Source organism: Dermacentor variabilis, chromosome 1, assembly GCF_050947875.1.
Source record: "Dermacentor variabilis isolate Ectoservices chromosome 1, ASM5094787v1, whole genome shotgun sequence".
Lineage (NCBI taxonomy): Eukaryota > Metazoa > Arthropoda > Arachnida > Ixodida > Ixodidae > Dermacentor > Dermacentor variabilis.
Genome location: NC_134568.1, coordinates 28,054,721 through 28,075,735, shown reverse-complemented (window position 1 = coordinate 28,075,735; position 21,015 = coordinate 28,054,721). Strand labels below are relative to the sequence as shown.

Here is a 21,015-nt window from a genome sequence, read left to right as displayed (position 1 = left end):
GCCCAGGCATTGTTCTCCAGAGCTGTTAGACTCGTACTACTCTACTTCTTGTTTGCGATAGTCATTTACAGGAACTTTTCAGTTGATGGTTCGCACACTACAGAGCAAATTTCTTATACCGTCCGAACCTAGTTGCACATTGGACTAAAGCTCTTGCAATAGCCCGATCCTGCTCATAGCTTAACATTATCTGCACAGATCGCAAAGTGCAGATTTCCTGTACAATCAAGCTTAATTGCTAGGTACATCGTTGGTAAGTTATAAATGGTGAGGGAGGAGGATCACAGCGAAGCCTTGTGCATGGTAGAGTCTGGTTCGAGTATTGAGCACTGAGTTGACATTCCGCTATGATTTGGAGTATCTGGTTGTCAAGAAAAATTCAATATAAATAAGCACATATGTCGGAAAGTTGGCGTTTAGCTACTCAACAATCTGTGCTCCTAATCTATCCATTAATATGAAGAAAAACGCAGCTTTCAACCACTGTCTCAAAATGTAGCCCGGAAGTACATGTGTAAGCTACTTCGGGACACAATGGCTCATGGAAGTATTGGCCGCCAGCGTTCGACACGAGATTTGACTATGCGGTAAGGTTCGGTGGCTTGCTTTCATCGCCTCGTTGTTGCTTTGTTCGGCCCAGTCACCACGCACAGTAATGTACATTATTTTTTGCATCACGCAGTAATTGTCGCCACGTCGGTGCGTCACGTCATGGCACAACAAGCAATCTGAATGAGGTGTCTCGAATTCCTACATACTAATTCAAGTACTACGGTTTGGCCATGAGGAACGCCATAGCGCAGTTGGTGGCTCCTGATTATCTCTTTCTACGTAATTTCTTTTTACCATTTTCCGAAATATCATCACACGAGAGCCTTTTTGATCAACCTGCATTAGAACATATCCGGCACAATCAGGAATTGTACCGGCGACTTCATGCTCAGCGACAGCTTCCCGTTACCGTTGAGCGACCCTGGCGGGACACCAGGCCATGTAGGACAAGTGTACGTTACTGCTTTTTGTAGGACTCTTACTAACTTCCGTTTAAAAGCTATAACAAAGCTTACTTCCTCACTTGCCTAATTGATCATGGAAGAATTTGTGGCAAGGAAGTCGAATCAGTTGTTGTTCTGAGAAAAACAGAGTTTGCACACGTTTGTGCGCCCGAGTACAGGCTTAACGCTCAAAGTGAGTTTATCACGAGATGCCCTAGTTGTGTTTGCCACCATAAAGTCGTCCGGACGAATGTCGGTTTTTGGAAATGTAAAGTGCGATTGAATTTTAGCCTCACAGTTTCTCTTCTCCCCGACGAACACCTAAGTTTGGCCAATGCCATCATTCAGGAAGGAGGACGAAGGCTAAACTTTAGGATAGATTTATTTACCAATTTTTTGGTGAGGTACTGAGGCAAATTTCTCCGAGAATTTGCACTTTGTATGACGTGCTCTTAACTTAAGGAACTACTAGTCGCGCTGCACTCTTTCGTATTTCGCGGGATTTCTTTCAATAGCCATGCCTGTTGAGCTTCAACTGCTCTGTTTGATGTATAGGCAGTCATATTATTACTTGTCATGTTGAACGCAGCCATGTACACTTGGACCCGCAGTTCAGTGGACCGTTTTCATATGTTTCAACAGCTCTTCGTCTTTCTACTAAACATCACGGCAGGTGTCCACGTACAATCCAAGACACAGTACATTACCATAAAAAGTGCTTATTGCGCACTGACAATTTAAAAACAAATTTTGGAGCCCCTAACTAATGACAGAATGTAAGGAACAGTCTAAAAGTGACGCTAAAAGAAAATGGAGTAATAATATGGCACAATCTCACATTATGAAACGGTGAATGCTAAACATCGCCTAGCTGAGAACGTGTAAATCATGCGGTTGCCTGTGTCATTCTTTTCGTTCAATCTCTTGCGCGCAGCTTGTGATACAATGGATCCCAAGAGAAAAACTAATTTAACGATCGACGTGTCTACACAGTCGAATTTTTGACGGAGCAACGAAAAAGCGACTGAGCGTAGGCACATAAATTCGTACATATAGCGAAATGTCGGATAAAATAAATCTAGAAAGCCTGAAGCGCTAGAAATCTCCTGAGAAGCAACGATTCCGTTTATTTCTAAATTTAAGCCGGCTCCAGCTTGGATATTGAATCCTGATCATCTCTGTTATGGCTCAGCTAAACTCGCAAAACAGCTGAAACGCTGTTACGCGCGACTTTGCAGCGCCACCGGGTCGCTCTGAAATCACCAATCGAAGATGGCGAAACTACTTTAATTTAACTGTTAATGTGCAGGAAGCAGGTTGAGCTCCTGATATACGAAGACGGTCACGAGGACGAATGGTACGTAGGCTTCGATGTGACCAACGGTTTCGTGTTCTACAAGGCGTCGGAAGGCCCGCGCGGCAAGAAGCGCTTCTACACCTTCGCCATCGCACCCATAGGGAGCTATTACAGCGTCGCCGTTCAGATGCATGAAGACAAGTCGTTCAAGGTACGGTCACGCGCCCTACTTTTGGCACCTTACTTACAGCAGCTTAACTATGGAGAACAGCAGGATCTTCCACTGTTATCCATAACGAACATTCACTAAACCCGATTTTACATACTTTTTTAGAGTTTCTTTTTTGCTACGGCACCGAAAGCAAACACTATGAGGGGAGGCACGGCGTGATCTATAGCGCTCTTAACCGGCAGGAAACGGACCAGATCATTTTCTGTTATGTACAGAAAAAATACCTACAATTTCCTCGGCGAATTGGATGGTGCAATGTACGCCATAAGTGTCACTGCGATAGCGCGCGGTGTTCGTGCTCAAAATGGTGCAATGCCAAAGGACGCCAGTTGATCATTACGGCCTCTATGGGGGTTTAGAAACAGCAATTGGGCATCCTCACCTATCCTGCAGCGTTCACAATTCTGCTGTTTTAATTTTTCTGGTATCCTTGTTTTTTTTTTTACCTTTTGTGCGCTGTCTTGCCTTTTCTTGTGCAGCAATCAAATCAAATGAATCCAAATAGGCAGTTTATGCTGGTTGCAGTATACGGACTAAGCAAGTTTTCCTGCCATGCCGCAGTGGGATGGCTTGCACGGTCTGGTCGCACAGCCTAAAACTTGGAAAGGGAGTGCGGGGTGCTTTGCGCCGGGTACAACTCTTAGCGTAGACTCCCAGAAAATTCCTTCTTTGGTAACGTTAAACACTTTGCGTTATCTATCGCACCTCTTTCACTCAATCACCCAAGTTGTAACAAGATTGAGACGCTGGATATTTGCTGGCTGCAGTCTTGCCGAGCAGACAACATGGGTCCCTGGGTATACACCCGAATAGAAAACTTGTTGGCTGCCGTCTGGCCTAACAGACAACTTCGGCCACTGGGTATGTGATATTGGTATATGTGAGCATTCTTGCTTCACCAAACATTCAGAATGTATGTGCTGCGGTGACACAAGGCGTATGTAGCGTTAAATGTATGAAAGCGATAGCGCTGCATCCATAACAGACAACTATGCGTCGAGCGCGGGCGCTTGATGGAGAGCCATTGCAACGAAGTTGCAGCCAGGATACTAGGAATACTATGGAGTTTCAATGGGGGTGCTGTGATTAATTACAACAAGATATACTGCGTCATGGTGTCATTGTACATTGAGGTTGGCATAGAGATTGCCATTTCGTTCATCAGCAGTGGCAATATGGTGTGCCGCGCCATTTATTTAATGCTAATTGCATTAACGGCAACATTCATCGTGAGATAGGGAGTGATGGAATGTTAGTTTTACAAGACGTTGATTACAGCTACAAAAATGAAACGGACGTTGTTCGTCCCGTTGTCTTCCTTTTCAGCTTTACTTTAATGACCAGGAAAAGTATACTGCCAACATGGACACAATTTCAGGTATGAACGATGCTATCTTTTTTCATTCTATCTATTCTACCACTACTCTTCATGTCACTACCACCTATCTCATCCTCTCCTCCCCATTAAGCATACTAGTCGGCCTATAATATACAGGGTGGTTCCTTCTAAAAGGGAATATACAATTATTGGGATAGCAATTATATGGACACTCCAGGCGCATTTCTGTCGTCGCCGTCGCCGTGAGGTTCCGTATAAAGTCCAAGCGCGAGAAAATCGTCGTCGCGCGCCGTACGCTGTATTTGCGAGTGAAAGCTTGCGAGGGTGAGCAGGCCAGCGCGGCTCAATCTCGCGTGCAAGATAGGAAGGCGGTCCAGAAGCGCGCCCTCTCCTGTCGCGCGCGAGTCACGGGTGTGAGGCGAGGGAGGTTCTTTTCTGTTCTTCTCCGCGGCTGCTGCTCAACGGCGCGGCGGTGCAGGCGCCGTATCTTGAAAGCGATCTGCGACGTGGCCAAAATGCGCGCCCGCGCGGGCCTCATCTTCAAAGTGATCTGCGATGTTTGCCGTGTGCGCGTAGTGCCGGTAGCTTCGTATGCGCTGTGCTTCCGACGTTTCGTTCGCGTTGAATCGAGAGATCCACCAAGGTAAAATCACTCGCAGCTGCTTCCGCGATTCCTCACTCCAGTATTTTGACAAGGAGTTTCCGTGCTAATCGAGCGAAATGTGTTCATGATTACTTGTGCGCGTGTGACACCGTGCTTGTTAATTTAGTTACAACACGTAGGCAAGCTAGTTGGTTGAATCCATGATAGAATGTGTAAGAGCGACTGAACGAGAACGTAGAAAGAAACATTCACACAGAGGCAGAGCTGTCTCTGTGTCTTTGTTTTTTTCTACGTCGTTCAGTCGCACTTACGCGTTCTATCATTGTTAGTTTAGTTAGTAAGCGAATGTTTACAAGTTTATACGGCCCCTAAAACAACAGTTCTTACTTCGTAATGCAATCTACTAATTTTCCAACGCAATTGGTGCTTCGCCTTTCGGGCGAAACTGCGACATTTCTTTACATATTCAAGCAATGATTATATAAGCGCCTTCACAGTTCGCCTCCTGGTAGATTATAAGCAATTCTCGACTTCAAGAACCTACCTGCGAACCGTTTAAGTTTTTTTTTTCAATTTCAATGAAAATACCCTTGGCCAAAGACAGTGCTGCTTTCATGTTGCTCAACACTGTATAAGTTAGATGCACTTTCAGTGGCAACTTAGATATTTCGCCTCCTTACATCAGTGACAAAGTAAGTTTACATTATTGAAAGTACCTAGGCCGGCGTTGAGCTCGCAGGTACCATGACATTTAACAGCTATTAACGTTTCTTTCTCGTCACTTGCCACTGCAGGAAAGAAGTGGAAGGTGAAATTCACTGTTGCAAAGCACGTTTTATGGTCACTACACTACACCGACGAAATCAAGAAATTCTTTCCTCCAAAGGGATTGGTGAGAATATTTATACATTTTGGTTTCGCGACGTATATAAAAATGAGAAACGATGTGGGCGTGCTAAAGAAAGTGCAGGAACGTGCAAGAACGTGTCGGGGCACGTCGACTACATTATAGGATCCATGTAAATTTATGTGATAGGTAGTGTTGCTCGTAGAGGCTCACTGAGTTGCGCTTTCTAACATCAATTTCTTTTCTTTCTTTCTTTTTCTCTTTCTTTTTTTTTTTGTTGCAGAAGAGGTCCCTCTCGTTGACATTCGTGATAAGTGTACCAACACTAAGCTACACACTACGTGTACTGCTACAAAATGCTCCATGTGTTGGCGCACAGTGAATTCTCTAAATCAACATATTTGAACTCCATTTTGCACGATCAGTACCTATGGCGTTTCATCGCACTGTAGTAGTCCTTTGTAAGTTGTTCTCCAGGATGTCCTCTGCCTTTTGCTAGGCGATTATCGAAACAATTTAGCAACGGCCTTAATGACGTTGAGCTCTCGTTTCCTACCATGTTTGCGATCCGCGTGTTTGGGCTATCGCTTGTAATATAGCGTATGTCCTCGTCGACATGGCAGCGGACAGCACGCTTGTCCGACGCGAAACAAATTCATCGTACGTGACTCTCACGGCCAGTCCGCGTAGAACAGTATCGCTGCTTGTGCGTACAGTTACAATTTCTGCTAGTTTGTCTGTTTTATGGAACGTAAGAAATCAGAAATGAATGTAGGCACGGCAAAACATTTTTAGGAAAAGGAGGAATCACATTAAGAACGTGTACGAACGTATTGGGGCACGTCGTAAAAGCGAGATATTCACATTTTTCCTTCCTACAGCGTATTGCAGCCAACCAGACGCTTTTCTTGTTGGCATCCCTGCCTTTTTGCCTTTTTTTTCTTTCTCCTGCTCTGCTGGTATTCTGAGCAACACACGCACTGTTCAAGTACGTTAAGAGGAAGCTTTAGCTCGGGTGCTCCAATCTAAATACATGTAAAAGAATAATTTGTTTTTCTCGGCAACTACTGCACCAAATTTGACGAGGTTTCTTGCTTTTAAAGGAAAAACTTGAAATATAGCGACTTTTGGTTTCGAATATTTTATTTAGGTCGTCATTTCTTTTTTAAAAAGTGGTAAAAATCAAAAATTTTCAAAATAAGAAACTATGAAGTTTACACCTCCGTAACTTAGCAACAGAAAATGATAATACGATTCTGTGAACTGCATCTAATAGTACATCTAAAGCGGTCAGAATTGATATGTTGCACATGAATCTCAAAAAAATTTACTAACATGGAAATACAGCTTTTGCAGAACCTTGTAAACAGCGTAACAAATTCACGTAAGATGTAAAATGACATATCGAATTTGTCCGCTTTAAATGATCTAATGGATTCCGTTCACAAAACTGCGACATCTCTTCTTGATGCAGAGCTGTTAATTTGTAAACTTCGTGCTTCTAATTTTTTCGAACTCTCAAATTTAAAAAAAATATTTTTAAGAAAACTCAAGCCCTAAATCGAAATTCCGCTTCAAACAGTCACTAGAATTTAACTTTCACTCTCAAATGCGGCAAATTTCATTAAAATCGGTGCAGGGATCATCTCAGAATAACGTTTTTACGTTTTACATTTATTTCAATCGGCCGCGTCAAAGTTCGGCCCGAGCTAAAGTTTCCTCTCAAACACAGAAAAAAAAGAAAGAAGTCAAACACAGAAAAACAAGAAAGAAACAGAAAACAGGACACACTTTTGCTTTAGATGAGCGCGCTGAAAAATTATTGCACAAAAGCATGAGGTCAATCTCGAAGACACAGGCTTCGTCAAAGCGTGATACGCGGAAATAAACGCAACGTCATCTGGACTATGGGGTATACCTGTAAAAGCGGCATCTGCTACGCTGAAACTGAATGCATGGTCACTTTGTTTTCCAGCCTTACTAGGCGGCTAGATAGGTAATCTACTAATGGCCGAATATTGTACAGAGAAAACAATGCTTTAGCTGGTCCTGCACTAGCAGCCTACTTTCCAGTATACTGCGTTTGTATTTCTTTACTCAGTGTTGTTCTTGCACTTTCGATGTCTTTAGAAGAACCTAGGCACATTCATCGAGCGAAAAATGCGTGGCATTCATCGAGCTTCGCGGCAGTTAGTGGTACAATGTATACACATTAGCGAACCTGTGATTTAACCACACAAAGTTGAAGAATGCGCATCACAATTTCATTTCCCAGTCAGGCATTCCGTTACGGTGCGCTTTCTCGCACTTCTGTGAATTCCCGTAACTCAGAAGCACCCCAGATACCATTTCTGACATCATATTTATGGAATGCTGCCGATACCGCAATTTACTCTCAGTCAAGTGCTCCGCTCCCAAAGAGTAAATTGCAGGAGTATTGAGATCTATGGGGCGCCCACCTTACTATCTGCAGGGACCGTCGTTCTGGTTTCCGGGAACTAAACTGGTGGTCGGCACAGTGATCAAGTTTCAGGGTGAAGTCGTCCGCTTCAACGAGACGGATGCGTAAGCACAAAATATCCGTTGTCTTGTTAGCTTCCCGGCAATGGAAGGAAATAAAAAAAAAGAATGTTAGATCAGTGCTATTTCGTGCGGCACATAAAAGAATTTTTGTCGCTGGCTCCCTCCTTCCTCCCCCCCCCTATCCCCACCATGTAAATGCCTATACAAGAAATTTTGATTGGGGTCTTTTTTTTTTGTCGCTTTTGCCTTTTTTTTTTTCTTAGACGTCGCCTATACCATCTTGACCTTGAAGACAAGCCAGCGGTGTTACTCTCCCCTTCGGGTGTCTGTAGTGGGGCGCTCTTGGCTCATATATCGCCGCGTACTTCTCTAAAATGACGCGGTACTTCTCGCGTAATACGCCACTACCGAACATTACGTCTTTACGTATTTCGAGTTACATTGCTTCTATCACGCGACGCGCCGTGGGGAAGATCGCAGGGATAGCGGCAGCGCGGCGGCGAGCGAGTCATGTCCGAGCCGATGACGAAGGGCGAAAAAAGAAGGAAAATGGATATAGTCGGCTAGTAAAGGTGACCCTAAAAACCAGTTCACGGTTTTGTCGTGCTCGCTACTAAGGAAGTGCTGGCAGTGCATTCCTGTTGCGTGCGTCGTGCAAGCTCCTGGTAGCAGACGACATAGCCAACTCATTTACGCTTGCGATACCGCCTGTCGCCTGAGAATTAAAAAAATAACATTAATAAATTACTTCTGCATTGCGTAAGCGCCCGGCACTACACGTTTATACTTTAGAACTTGCCGTATAATATTTTATTTATATTTTATACTTCATCAGCAAGCAATCAGCAAGTGACGAAAGCGGCGAAGTGAACGGTTCGTTTTCCGAACCATTATAATATTCAGCCCCTGGAAGCCGAATCGAAACAGATGTCCCTAGTATGTAGACCAACCGACTGACTTTACCCTGGTGACTTCACGACGTGCGAAGAAGGATCTGAAGTGAAGGCGCGACAACGACGGTGGACGAAGAGGGAACGCACGCACACACACACACACAGGGCGAAGGAGAGACCGCAAGAGTACGCGAGCACACGATTCAATTTTGAATTTTCAGAGGTTGTTCGAGTGTACTTTAAGATTATTTGTACTAAATAAGTTATCGGAACCAGTTTGCAGAATTCAAACTCACTTTAATAGCTTAAAAACGCTCTTCACTTCCAACGCTGTTTCAATCTGTTTCAATTTCACAATATATTAAAATTAGTTCAATGTAGAGAAGCGTGACGTCACAAAATAAACGAGTGCAATAGTGGATGGGCGCGAAATGTGGCGTTCTTGATAATTAATGCTCTAAAATGTACCGTAATACTAGCATGAAGAGAGGAGTCCCTAATTCTTTTAGAGATAGCGACTGCGCTGCTTCATGAGTGCATTAAAAGTAACGCAGAATCTCGCGTTTTTTTTTTCAAGGTCGAAATGTTATCAGCAATAAAATTCCGTTTAGCATATTCTCCATCTTACCAAATCTGCACAGTACAGTGAATGATGGGATTTCCATCAGGCAGCCTGGAACGAGAACCAGGAGGGGCGCGTCAACTGCCCACCGCTAGTCCCCTGGGCCCAATGCAAGTGAAACGATAGGGTCCAAAAGGATTGGCAACATAAAATTCACTAGTACTCCTCTCTCATACATGCGCACAGATATTATTCATGATTATATTAAACCACCTCCACTTCAGTGTGCTTCAGTGTGCGTAGTTAATGTGGCAGAGCATAGGCACAATGCTGCAGGACGAGTGTTCTCGAGAGAAACGACAGAAAGGTTGCGCATAAAGCTACCACTTAACGTTACAGCGGCATATTTGCTACCATCCACGTAGCCGACAAGGTATAGCTAGCGTGCGAAAAACTGGAAAATGGCCACCTGCCATTAGCGCAAGTATTTTGTGACATCCTGCTGCTTTGAACTGCACTAACAACAGTTAAAACGGAGGGTATTAGAAAGGCCTTTGTTAAAGGACTTCTCCTAACAAAAATTTCTAATAACCGTTCGTGTGAATTTCCGTGCATGGTACATACCAACAAAACCAGACAGTAGTCGTCAGAAATGAAAGCGAATCACTTGGCCATTCACTGGGTTCATTATGATTTTTGGGAGATCCCTCTGCAAAATTGTGTAGATTTATTGAAGAACAGTTACTGTATCGAGTCAAACCATACCGAGAAATTTTGAACACTGCCCCTTTGGCTATCTGTTAAACTTCGCCGCAACACACTAACGTAACTCAACGGGCAGCACTTTCAAAAATTATATTTCGAAAGATCAACCTAATTTCAACACGTTTTCGTCAACACCGTGGAGAGTGCATTTCCTGACATACACATTTATGGCACTTAGTGCTAACTACCCTGCTGTTTCATCATCATATCATCATCATCAGCAGCAGCAGCAGCAGCAGCAGCAGCAAATTTTATGTACACTGCAGTACGAAGACCTGTCTCTGTGCTCTCCAATAACCTCTCTCTTGCGCCAACCGTTCCCTACTTGCGCCTGCTAACTTCCTACTCTCATCACCCCGCTAGTCTTCTGTCGTCCTCGCCTGTGCTTCCCTTCTCTTGGCACCCATTCTATAACCCTAATGATTCACCAGTTACCAAACCTACGCATTACATGGCCTGCCCAGCCCCATTGTTTTTTCTTAATGTCAATTAGAATATTGGCTATCCCCATTTGCTCTCTGATCCACACCGCTCTCTTCCTGTCTCTTATCGTTACGCCTATCATTCTTCGTTCCATCGCTCTTCGCGCGGTCTTTGTTCTCGAGCTTCTTTGTCAGCCTCCAAGTTTCGGCTCCATATGTTAGCACCGGTAGAATGTATAGATTGTACAGCTTTCTTTTCAGTGATAGTGGTAAGCTTCCAGCCAGGATCTGACAATGACTGCCGTATGCACTCCAACGCATTTTTATTCTTCTGTAAATTTCCTTCTCATGATCAGGGTACCCTGTGATTAATCGACCTTGGTAAGCGTACTCCTTCACAGACTCTAGAAGCTGACTGGCAATCTTGAACTCTTGTTCCCTTGCCAGGTTATTAGATAGATAGATTTATTTCTCTCAAAACAAAGTACAGAATGAGAGAGAACGGAAGGGAAAAAGCTGCGAAATGCAGCTTGAGGACCTCCTACACCCCACAGAGCAGCAGTGTGGTGAAAAACAAAGGCAATGCGATAGTTTGCAAAGTATACAAAACAACAGAATTCAAAATCTGTGAAAAACATTCTCAATACCCGAAGTCTATTGCATAATTGTAATTTTGCACGTAATCTATTGCATAATTGTGATTTTACACAAGTAACGCAATTACACAACTTCGTGCCAATTCCCATTACACAATTCTAACGAAAACGTAGACAAAAATACAGATAAATAGAATTCATTCAAGTACCTTACAATGCATTGTCAAACAGTTGCACAGGTGAGCTATTCGTTCCAAGGCTCGCGAAGATTTATCAATTCCATGAAAGTTTGTGTAGAAAACAACGTAACAGAAAAACGATTATCTTCTAGAATATCTAAGTACCTCGGCAGATTGTACGATAAAGATTGTGTGCGGTATTTGGTGCGACCTAACGGTAGGGTCCACGATATAGAATGACGTACATCATATGTAGGTTCATGACGTACTAGCTGAAACATTGTTAGCATAAGGCTATTGTTCGTTGCTACAGCAGTGTTGTAAATGCAAAGCAGTTTGAACACATACAAGGTAGTTATTCTTAAAATATTGAACTGCTTGAAATATTGTCTGGTGTGAGCATTCCACGGCACTTTAGCTATCAGTCTTATCGCACGCGTTTGTACAATAAGAAGGCGTTGTTTATTGTGCTGTGTCGTCGTGCCCCAAACTGTGTTGCAATACGTAATCACTGGCGCTATATATAAATTTTAGATGAGAAGTTTAACCTGTGTGGGAAGGGTTAACCTATGTTTGCATAACACGCCATTTAACCTGTTTATTTTAGCCCGAATATTTTCAATTTGTAGGTCCCGATTGAGCGTCTTAGTGAATACAACGCCAAGAGATATTACACTGGGTACAATATCAATCTTGTCATTACCTAATAATAGTTCGATATCAACACTTACTACTTTATTTTTTGTCCTATATATCACAGCCTTTGTTTTATTCGTATTAACCTTAAGGCAATTTTTATTGCACTAGTAATGCAAATATTCCAAAAATTGGTTGAAACGGAGAGATAATTCAGCTAGTGTGTTTCCTGTGGCGAGCATTGTAATATCATCAGCGTAAGCTACGAGATGAACCGGAAAGGGGGTGTGAAAAATGTCATTTATGTACGCTAAAAACAACAAAGGCACTAAAATGCTTCACTGGGGTACACCAGACAAGATTGGCTCAACAGCTGATGAGGTTTCATTTAAACACACCATTTGTTTACGGTACTTTATGTAAGACAGTATTCAAGCAAGACTGATGCCCCTAATATCGTAGTGACTGAGTTTAGTGATTAAGCTGTGATTTAGTGATTGACTGAGATAGTGAATGAGCATTATCTTTGTCTTCTGCATATTAATCTTCAAATCGGCTGTTACACTCTCCCTGTTAAGGTCCTCAATCATGTATTGTAACTCGTCCCCAGTATTCCTGAGCAGGACAATATCATCTGCAAACCGAAGGTTGCTGAGATATTCGCCCTTGATCCTCACTCCTAAGCCTTCCCCGTTTAATAGCTTGAATACTTCTTCCAAGCATGCAGTGAATAACATTGGAGAGATAGTGTCTCCTTGCCTGACCCCTTTCTTTATAGGTATCTTTCTACTTTGACTGTGGAGAATCAAGGTAGCTGTGGAATCTTTGTAGACATTTTCTGAGATATTTAGGCAAGCCTCCTGTATTCCTTGATTACGTAATGCCTATATGACTGCTGGTATCTCTACTGAATCAAATGCATTTTCGTAATCTATGAAAGTCATACAGGGCGACTGATTGTACTCTGCAGATTTCTCGATTACCTGATGAATGACATGGGTGTGATCCATTGGTGAGTATGCCTTCCTGAAGCCAGCCTGTTCCCTTGGTTGTCTAAAGTGTTGTCCTTATTCTGTTGTAAATTTTCTTGGTGAATGTTTTATACAATACTGGAAGTAAGGTAATGGGTCGATAATTTTTCAGTTTTTTAACGTCTCCCTTTTTTCGGATTTGTATGATGTTGGCATTCTTCCAGTTCTCTAGGACCCGTGAAGTCGTGAGACATTTCGTATAAAGGGTCGCAAGCTTTTCAAGCATGATGTCTCCTCCATCTTTGATTGAATCGATCGTTATTCCATCTTCTCCTGTCACTTTTCCCCGTTTCGTGTCTTGCAAGGCCATTCTGACTTTATCGATAGTTACAGAAGGAGCCTCCGTAACCTGTTCATTACTACTTCGAACGGAGGTATCGTGGCTGCTCTGGGTACTGAACAGGTCAGTATAGAATTCTTCCACTGCTTTTACTACATCTTCGAAATTGCTGATGATATTACCCAGCTTATATTTCAGTGCACACATCTTGGCTTGTCCTCTGCCACGTTTTCTTCTCACTCATTTCATGCTGCGTCCATTTTTTACTGCTTCCTCAGTCTTTCTTACCTTATAATTTCGAATATCCCTTACTATCTCCTTGTTGATCAGTTTTGACAGTTCCGCGAATTCTATCTGATCTCTTGAGTTGAACACTTTCAACCTTTGTCGTTTCTTCATAAGGTCTTTCGTTACTTGGGAGAACTTACATACTGGTTGCCTTGGTGCCTTACATCCTACTTCGACTGCTACTTCTGAAGCCAGTCTAGTTACGGTTTCGTTCGTTACCTCTATGTCATCTTTATACCTCTGTTCTAAGGCTGAATATTTTTTTGCAAGCACCAGCTTAAATTGGTCTGATTTTACCCTTCCTGTACCTAGGTTGGCCTGTTTCTTGTTGACCAATTCTACTCTTTCTTTATATTGAGGTACATCCTACACCTCACTTACCCATTATCACTGCATTTTACCCTGCCTAACCTTTCTACATCCTGCACTATGCTGGGATCGGCAGTAAGTATGAAATCTATTTCATTTCTTGTTTCACCATTAGGGATTTTCCAGGTCCACATTCTGTTGCTACGGTTCCTGAAGGTGTTCATTATTCGCAGCTTATTCCTTTCCGCGAATGCTACCAACATTTCTCGTCTAGTGTTCCTAGAATCAATTCCGTAGTTACCAATTTTTTGTTCACCAGCTTGCCTTTTCCTCACTTTTGCATTGAAATCGCCCATGACTACACTATACTGAGTTTGCACTTTTCTCATCGCTAATTCAACATCTTCATAAAGCGGTTCTGATTCATCATCATCGTCACTGTAGGTTGGAGCATAGGCTTGTAATACCTTTATTATATACCTCTTATTTATTTTTCGTACGGCTACCGCTACCCTCTCATTAACACCGTAGAATTCGTCAATGTTGCCCGCTACGTCCTTATAGATTAGGAATCCTACCCCGTATTGCTTCTTACTTGGGAGTCCTCTATAGCAGAGGGCACGGTCGTTAGTCAGCGCTTTATAAGCCTCACCAGTTCTTCTAACCTGCCAAGTTCTTCTAGCCAATGATATCCCAAACAATGCCTGAGAGTTCCTCAAAGAGTCCTGCTAAGCGAGTTCCACTGGAGAGAATTCGGATGTTATACCTTGCCACGGTCAGTTTCCAGTGGCGACCTGTCCGGGTCCAGAGATTCTGAACACCCTCTGCTGCGTTTGAGGTCTGACCGCCGCCTTGGTCAGGTGCTCCGTAGCTGCTGTGAACTGAGGGCCATTGGTTGATTGAATGAGTCATCATGGAGGTAGTGGCCGAATACTGCACCAGGGAGGCCAATTCCTGTTCTGGTGAGGGAGTGTTTTTTTTTAAGTTGTAAGCCTTTAGTGGACCATGAGTAAGCGGTGATCAATCAACCAAGTCAGTCGGATGTCTCCGAAGAGCGCAATGGGTTTGGACCCCATCGGGGGCGCATGAGCAAAAAAATGTAAAAAAGAAATAAAGTACAAAAAATAAAGAAATAAACAAAAACAAAAAAAACAAAAAGAAATAAAGAAATATATAGCCGAGTCAGTCGGATGTCTCTGAAGAGCGCGCGCACTGCGCTTGCATCCCATGCTCGCGTCCACGGCGGCGTCCGTTCGCGGAACAGTTCAGACAACAGCAACAGAGGCAGTCATAGACAGGCTTTCGCCTATCGCAGTTTAGCTTAGCAAAGTGTCCATAGATTTTTTGTTGAAGCTTAGTGGCCTTCGTAATTTGGTGGTACCTGGTTTAGTGTAGCCCCACTGGCCCTTGGCATTTTTTTACGGTGTCAGGCGCCCCTCCAAGCCTGGAGGGAGTTGTAGTGTACTGGCGGTGAATTCGAGCTTACCACTTTCAAAACAAAAAAAGAAAGAGCCTGAGGATTTTAAATCCTGACTGTGGCAACCGAGCAAACGAGATAGCTCAGTTAGATCACCCTGCAGGCCGCGAGGCCACCTTATGGCGGAGAAGTCCACCTCAGAGGATATCACATGCGTAAAAACTCCCTTGATTTATACGCGATGCGATATTTTCGACGAGCTTCAACAACACTTAATACGACGAGTAGTGGAAAAAAATAGTGTTTTACTGCTATAAAGCTGCAGAGAAGTTAGCACTAAGTGTCATAAATGCAGATGTTATTAGAAGGAAGTACCATCTCGACGTTGCTTGTTGAAACTCGACCAATGTTTTGAAATACAATTTTTGAAAATGTTTCCCGTTGAGTTACGCTGGTGCATTCCGGTGAAGCTCAACAGATTGCGGAAGGGACAGCATCGATATTGCTGAACATGCAAAAATTAATGAAGTGGTGAAATAGGCTAACCAAATATCTATTTAACGCCTTATCAGCCACATACCGGAGGGTAGAAAGGTAGTGTCTGGTTGTTGGAATAGGAAAACAGAACAATTTTCTTCAATATTAGTGGAAGAAGTAAAAGGTAACAGCGAGTATGAATTTGAATTCAAGGACAGGGCAGCCTAAAAGGTTGACGTCCTAAAATATTAAATTGCATAAGTACAAAATTAATGGCACTGATATGCGCTTCTCAATATTAGACAGTTTTAGTTGGACGTCCGCAGCAGCTCTGCGTACGCAGCGAACCCGCGGAGGCGTCAGTGCGCATGCGCAGTACGCAGGAGCACGCACGGCATCTTGCGTGCGCCCGCAGCTCTTCAAAAGCTGCGTAGCGCGCGCTGCGGGCTCAGCGGGCTTTGCGGGACGTTCTCGCGTGTTCTCGCATGTCCACGAGAGCGGATTTTTTGATATCGCTCTTGCCGAAGATATGACTCCGGCTTGTGGTTTGACTTCGTGGCGGCCGATATTGGCTACACAGTTTCAGAAGCTGGCATATGGCGGCGCTGAGTAGCACGCTACTGGTTCCTACGCGTGCAAGTCAGCGATACCCTTCTCAACTTTCGCGTCCGGCCAACTACTGCCGCACCGTGGGAGCGCGCATCGCTACGCACGCGCCGCCTCGACCGCTGCGTACGTGGGTGGTTGCGGACGCCCAACTAAAACTGTCTGTTGTCTGTTCGCCATTGTCTGTTGTACAATTTTTATGGAAGCGTTATGCTAGTACCGGTGATAGGGGAGACGTCGCTGCACTGAAAGGCCATGAACACAACGCCACTCCTTGTGTGACGTTAGCTTGGCACTCGAAACGGAATAAATTAGCCAGGGAAACAGTCAATCCAGTCTAATACGGAACCTGGTGCCATCCGTGCGAGACGTTCGCCTGACAGGAAGGCCCATAGTCGCATGAGGTGTATCGAAGTGCAACGAGTAGGTATTAATAAAATGTTTTGCTAGAGGAAAATATTTTATTAAAGTCTGGGACTTATTAGCAAGTGGACAGGCCCGCTACTAAAGTTCCACGCCTGCCGGCGGTTGTTCCAGACTTCGCAACTAGCGTTAGTTATCCGAGCAGACAAAATTACCTTGACATACCATTTTCCCGGAGGTCATAGAAGCTCATTCACTGAGTCACGGCCTCTGGTTCATATTTCGGTAGCAGGTTCACGGAGCAGCGTTTACGACATCCATATGCCCACCAAACTAAACCAGTGATGCGGCCCCACAGCGTTCGCCATAACACTGATCGCAATTCTAAACCAAAAATATACGCTTCTCAAAGGTGAAAATACGATCAATAACCTGCTCAGTTTGTGGAGGGAGGATAATTAGCCGCTAAATCCGTCAAACTATCGGAGGTATCATTGGAGCTGGGTCCTGAAGGCATGGTTCAAAAAACAACGCTAAGGTGCTTTTAACTTTGCTCTCTACACACTCAGCATATGTCGGCCAGCACTAGCCTAAATGAAACATTTTTTTATTATATTCATCATTACCGCTTAGAAAGCGCGATTCTGTAACACTGTATCGGTGTGTGAAGCTCGACGCGTGCGCCTCCATAAAAGGAATAGTGGTGGCTGCACCCTTTTCTTGTTTCGCATGTGCGGCGTTTTACTGGGCTGGTGTTGCGTTTTCAGAAAAAGTTAGCGGCGCTTGCCTTAAACTCTGAACTAAACACCTGCGACCAATTTCCAGAGATAGCTAGAAGTGCGCCTGCAGGTAACTTTTACAGCGTTTACTCTTCGAGTTTGACAAATGGCTTGCCTGAACATCAAGTAAAGAAATTAATAAAAAGGCTGGAAACTGCCTCCGAAAAGACCACAAAGCTCCCCGGTTCCCGCCTTGAGAGACAGCACGAGCTGTGTTACCACTTCCGTCTAAAATGGAGTTCGCAGTATGCCTCCCAGGCTATAGCCCCTGTCTCTAAAACGTAAAAAAAAAAAATTGAACAAAAGCAGATTTATATTAAAAAATGAAGCTACTTCGTAAATGTATTCGATATTGCCACCGTTTACAGGCAACGGCTTCAAGCCTACTTCAACAAAAGATAGAGAACAAATACTCAACGAAACATTTTTAGCCCTCCAAATAGTGTTTATATTATTAAGGGCCGAGCAAGAAAAAAAATGGAGCTCCAGCTTTGATATAAGTAATTTATCCATCCCCGTATGCATCTGTAAGCCTACTCTTCCTTTTTTCAGGATCGAAGCGAAGTTTGGTCCACCGGCGATGAAGCTCTCCTACAAGTCTAGCGCCTGGTATGAGGGCAAAACTATCGGTTTCATTGTCAAAAGAACGGAACAGTCTTTCATTTTGATGAGTGACTTTTCCAACGAGAGTGCAGTGAGATTCATACCGAGCGAGGAGCCTTACAAGAGTGGCGAGATAAAACCCGAGTTCAGCGACAGCTTTCGCTTGTTAAACGTTTACGTTGTAAGTACAGCGCACTCATTATTCATTACGTAGTAGTTTTTTTTTTAATATGTGAATTTTACAACATACCTTTTCGCCTATTGGTAACATTTGACGCCTTGCCGTTGTCTGTTTGCCGTGTACTCGTCCTCGTAACAGCACTAATGACAGCTGATTTATTACATCAATTTGAAATGTTTTGAGTAAAAAGGATTCATGATAGTAAGCTATTCAGTAACTACCATGTGCCGGGACGCAATGTCCTTGCTTCATTTTTTATGGTACCAAGTTTCGGCAGAATACCAGAAGTTTCCTGAAACGCTTTACAAATGATTTTGTGTAGCCACGCGAGATTCCTGTTCATATTGCGACAATATCTACAGATACGCCAAAAAAATAAAGCACGCTGCATGCACAAATAAAGGTTAGATTGAGAGGAGCGTCGGTGTATATGGGGGAACAGCACGCATAATTGCACTAGCCGCTCAGTGGCATTTCTTTGCCATTCCGGGAAGATATATGTGTCAATCGTGACGCATACAATGTCTCAGCAACGCTAACTGAAGCTTGCAGCGGCTCCTAAATGACGCTTCGCCATTTACCAAGTGATAGTCGGTTTATGAGGTGTACGCCTTTAGTTAAACTTTGCAAGAGATTGCAATATGTTCATAATATGCCTCCTTCAGGAAAGATACGTCGATTTTGGCTTTGCTACTATGTGCTAGTTAGCAAGAGTATTTTCTACACGCAGGCGCCGCGAGGAACACAAACCCTGCGCTGGTGATGTCGGAGCACCCTAAATTAGAAGGGCCGATAACTACCATGAAAATATTCCTTGATAGCTTTCGCAGAGTAACATGGAATTTTTTTCCTGACACGTAGACTCATAATACGGTTTTGTAAGCGCAACAAAGCGGCTAAATGTTTCCTGGAATGCCACCATAAGTCTTCATTAAATAGGGCTTCAGAGGGCCCTATTCCTAGCAAGTAAAAACACGACTGCAGAAGAACGGAGATCGTAAAGTAAAGCACCGCTCTGTGTTGTGAATTCAAATGGCACCAGTGCGAATCTCATCGCACGAAATGCGTCCTGGATACACGCAAAGCCGATGCACACCCACAAACAGGTGGAAAATGCATGCACGTGGTAATCAGAGCAATGTAGTTTAAACCAACTTTAGAGATCTATAATGAAGGTGATCTTCTCAGAGCATATTCCGACTATCCATCTGCTTTGTCTGTCAGTCCGCATTCTCCGTCAGTGTCGCTCAAGCTCAGCATGGTTGCATGCAAACACGGGTTTATCTGAGATATACTGACGTTCCACTACAAGCAATCTGCTTCCATTTCATCTTTTATTTTAAGATTTTTTTTGGGGGGGCGAGGGGGGGGGGGCGGGGGGTCTACTTGCGCCTGTGGAATTGAAAGCAAAAAGCCTATTTTCGGCCTGGCGTTGGCCGTCATCGACGCGTCCATTTCGTTCCTCGCTATGTCCCTGTAGTAATGCCGGCCGCAATGTGCATCATGTGGTTCCTTGCTAAAGAGGACAGCCCACGGTACGCATTATGAGCCTGATTACAGCGCCGTTCCCCCGCAGCCTGGAATAGACACCCGACGCTAAGTTACGCTGCGTCGTAAACATGTTATAAATAGGCTTCGTTCGGTTTCGGCTTTGGTCACTGCTTCAAGTTTACGCTGCAACTCTTACATGTACGTGCGTGTATGTGTGCTTGCAGGCTCTGTCGTTTCTTCACATTGAAGGAATTAGTTTTTTTTTCCTCTTATCACGCATAATTTCGCACCATGTGAGAAAGTTCACGCGGTGCTTGCTTCTGTGAGAAATATGTTATCGCGAGAAATATTTTGTGAGAAGACTGCAAATGCAGTGTCAATACTTCGGCGCCTCGTCGCGTTTCTTGCGCGCCCTGTGGCCCTGTGATGGGATTGATAGTTTCATGTCACGCTGACGACACCAAGAATCGAGCTGTAAATAGCTCTAACAGCTATCGCTTCAAAGGTTTGCAACGTTGTTTTCTATACCATAAAGACAGCTTGCGCACCATTTTTTATAGATACTGATGGATATAGATATATGGATACTGGTCAACATATGCAGTACTTTGGATGACAGACGTTGCACTTGACAAGTGCTTGTTCCTGTTTCTATTTGCTTTCTCTCTTCTTTTTTTTTCAGGAGTGGAGCACATATACCTCGTAAAGTACGACATACGCACTTCGGAGAAGTCAGATGCCACTAATTTGCAATCTTAGAATTCACAAGACGCATGCATATACGACGTTACGAAGTTGGTTACGACGTTGTCGCAGTTCATCACCCAAATTTGGGGCGAATAAAAAAGTCGAATATTTCAAGCACCGGCAAATCATTAACATGTCTCCTTATAGACATTGCAGCTTGTGTACACAAGGTGTCATTGTCATTAATGAAAGCGAAGGTAGCTCCAATCATCCTGTTTTTCAGCCGCGCAACTAGTCTAAGCACTCAGAGTTATTCCAGAAAATATGTAAAATTCTACGCTGAATAGCTGCCTTATCGATCATATTCGAGGCGTAAGAAATACATAGATTTCAATACCCGTGTAGCTAAAAAAGCAGTGCAAGTAATGCAGACTATGGAAACAATGCTGATTCTTCTACATTAGTCTTAAAGCACTGTACCGCATGTGTGTGACATTATATATTTGTTTCATTATGACATTCGCCCCCTTGCCATCGTCTATCTCATTTTTTACTTCCCTACGTGTGGATTAGCAAATCAAAACCATGTCCTCAAGGCTGCCCTCTCTTCTTT

At 43.7% G+C, this 21,015-nt stretch overlaps 1 protein-coding gene across 2 annotated transcripts; it reads left to right on the top strand.

Moving 5' to 3' along the window:
* The first annotated feature begins 409 nt into the window (after window positions 1-409).
* Window positions 410-20,581, top strand: LOC142570564 (uncharacterized). Of its 2 annotated transcripts, none has more exons than XM_075678938.1 (7): window positions 410-587; window positions 2,305-2,503; window positions 3,851-3,902; window positions 5,262-5,359; window positions 7,788-7,879; window positions 17,993-18,224; window positions 20,398-20,581. In XM_075678938.1, exons 1-7 carry the CDS (start codon window positions 511-513, stop codon window positions 20,419-20,421), a joined length of 774 nt encoding a protein of 257 aa, XP_075535053.1. In that variant the 5' UTR covers window positions 410-510; the 3' UTR covers window positions 20,422-20,581. The 2 variants fall into 2 exon arrangements, with proteins under 2 accessions (XP_075535053.1, XP_075535057.1); XM_075678942.1 differs by lacking the exon at window positions 410-587 and adding an exon at window positions 631-1,004.
* Window positions 20,582-21,015: the final 434 nt, after the last annotated feature.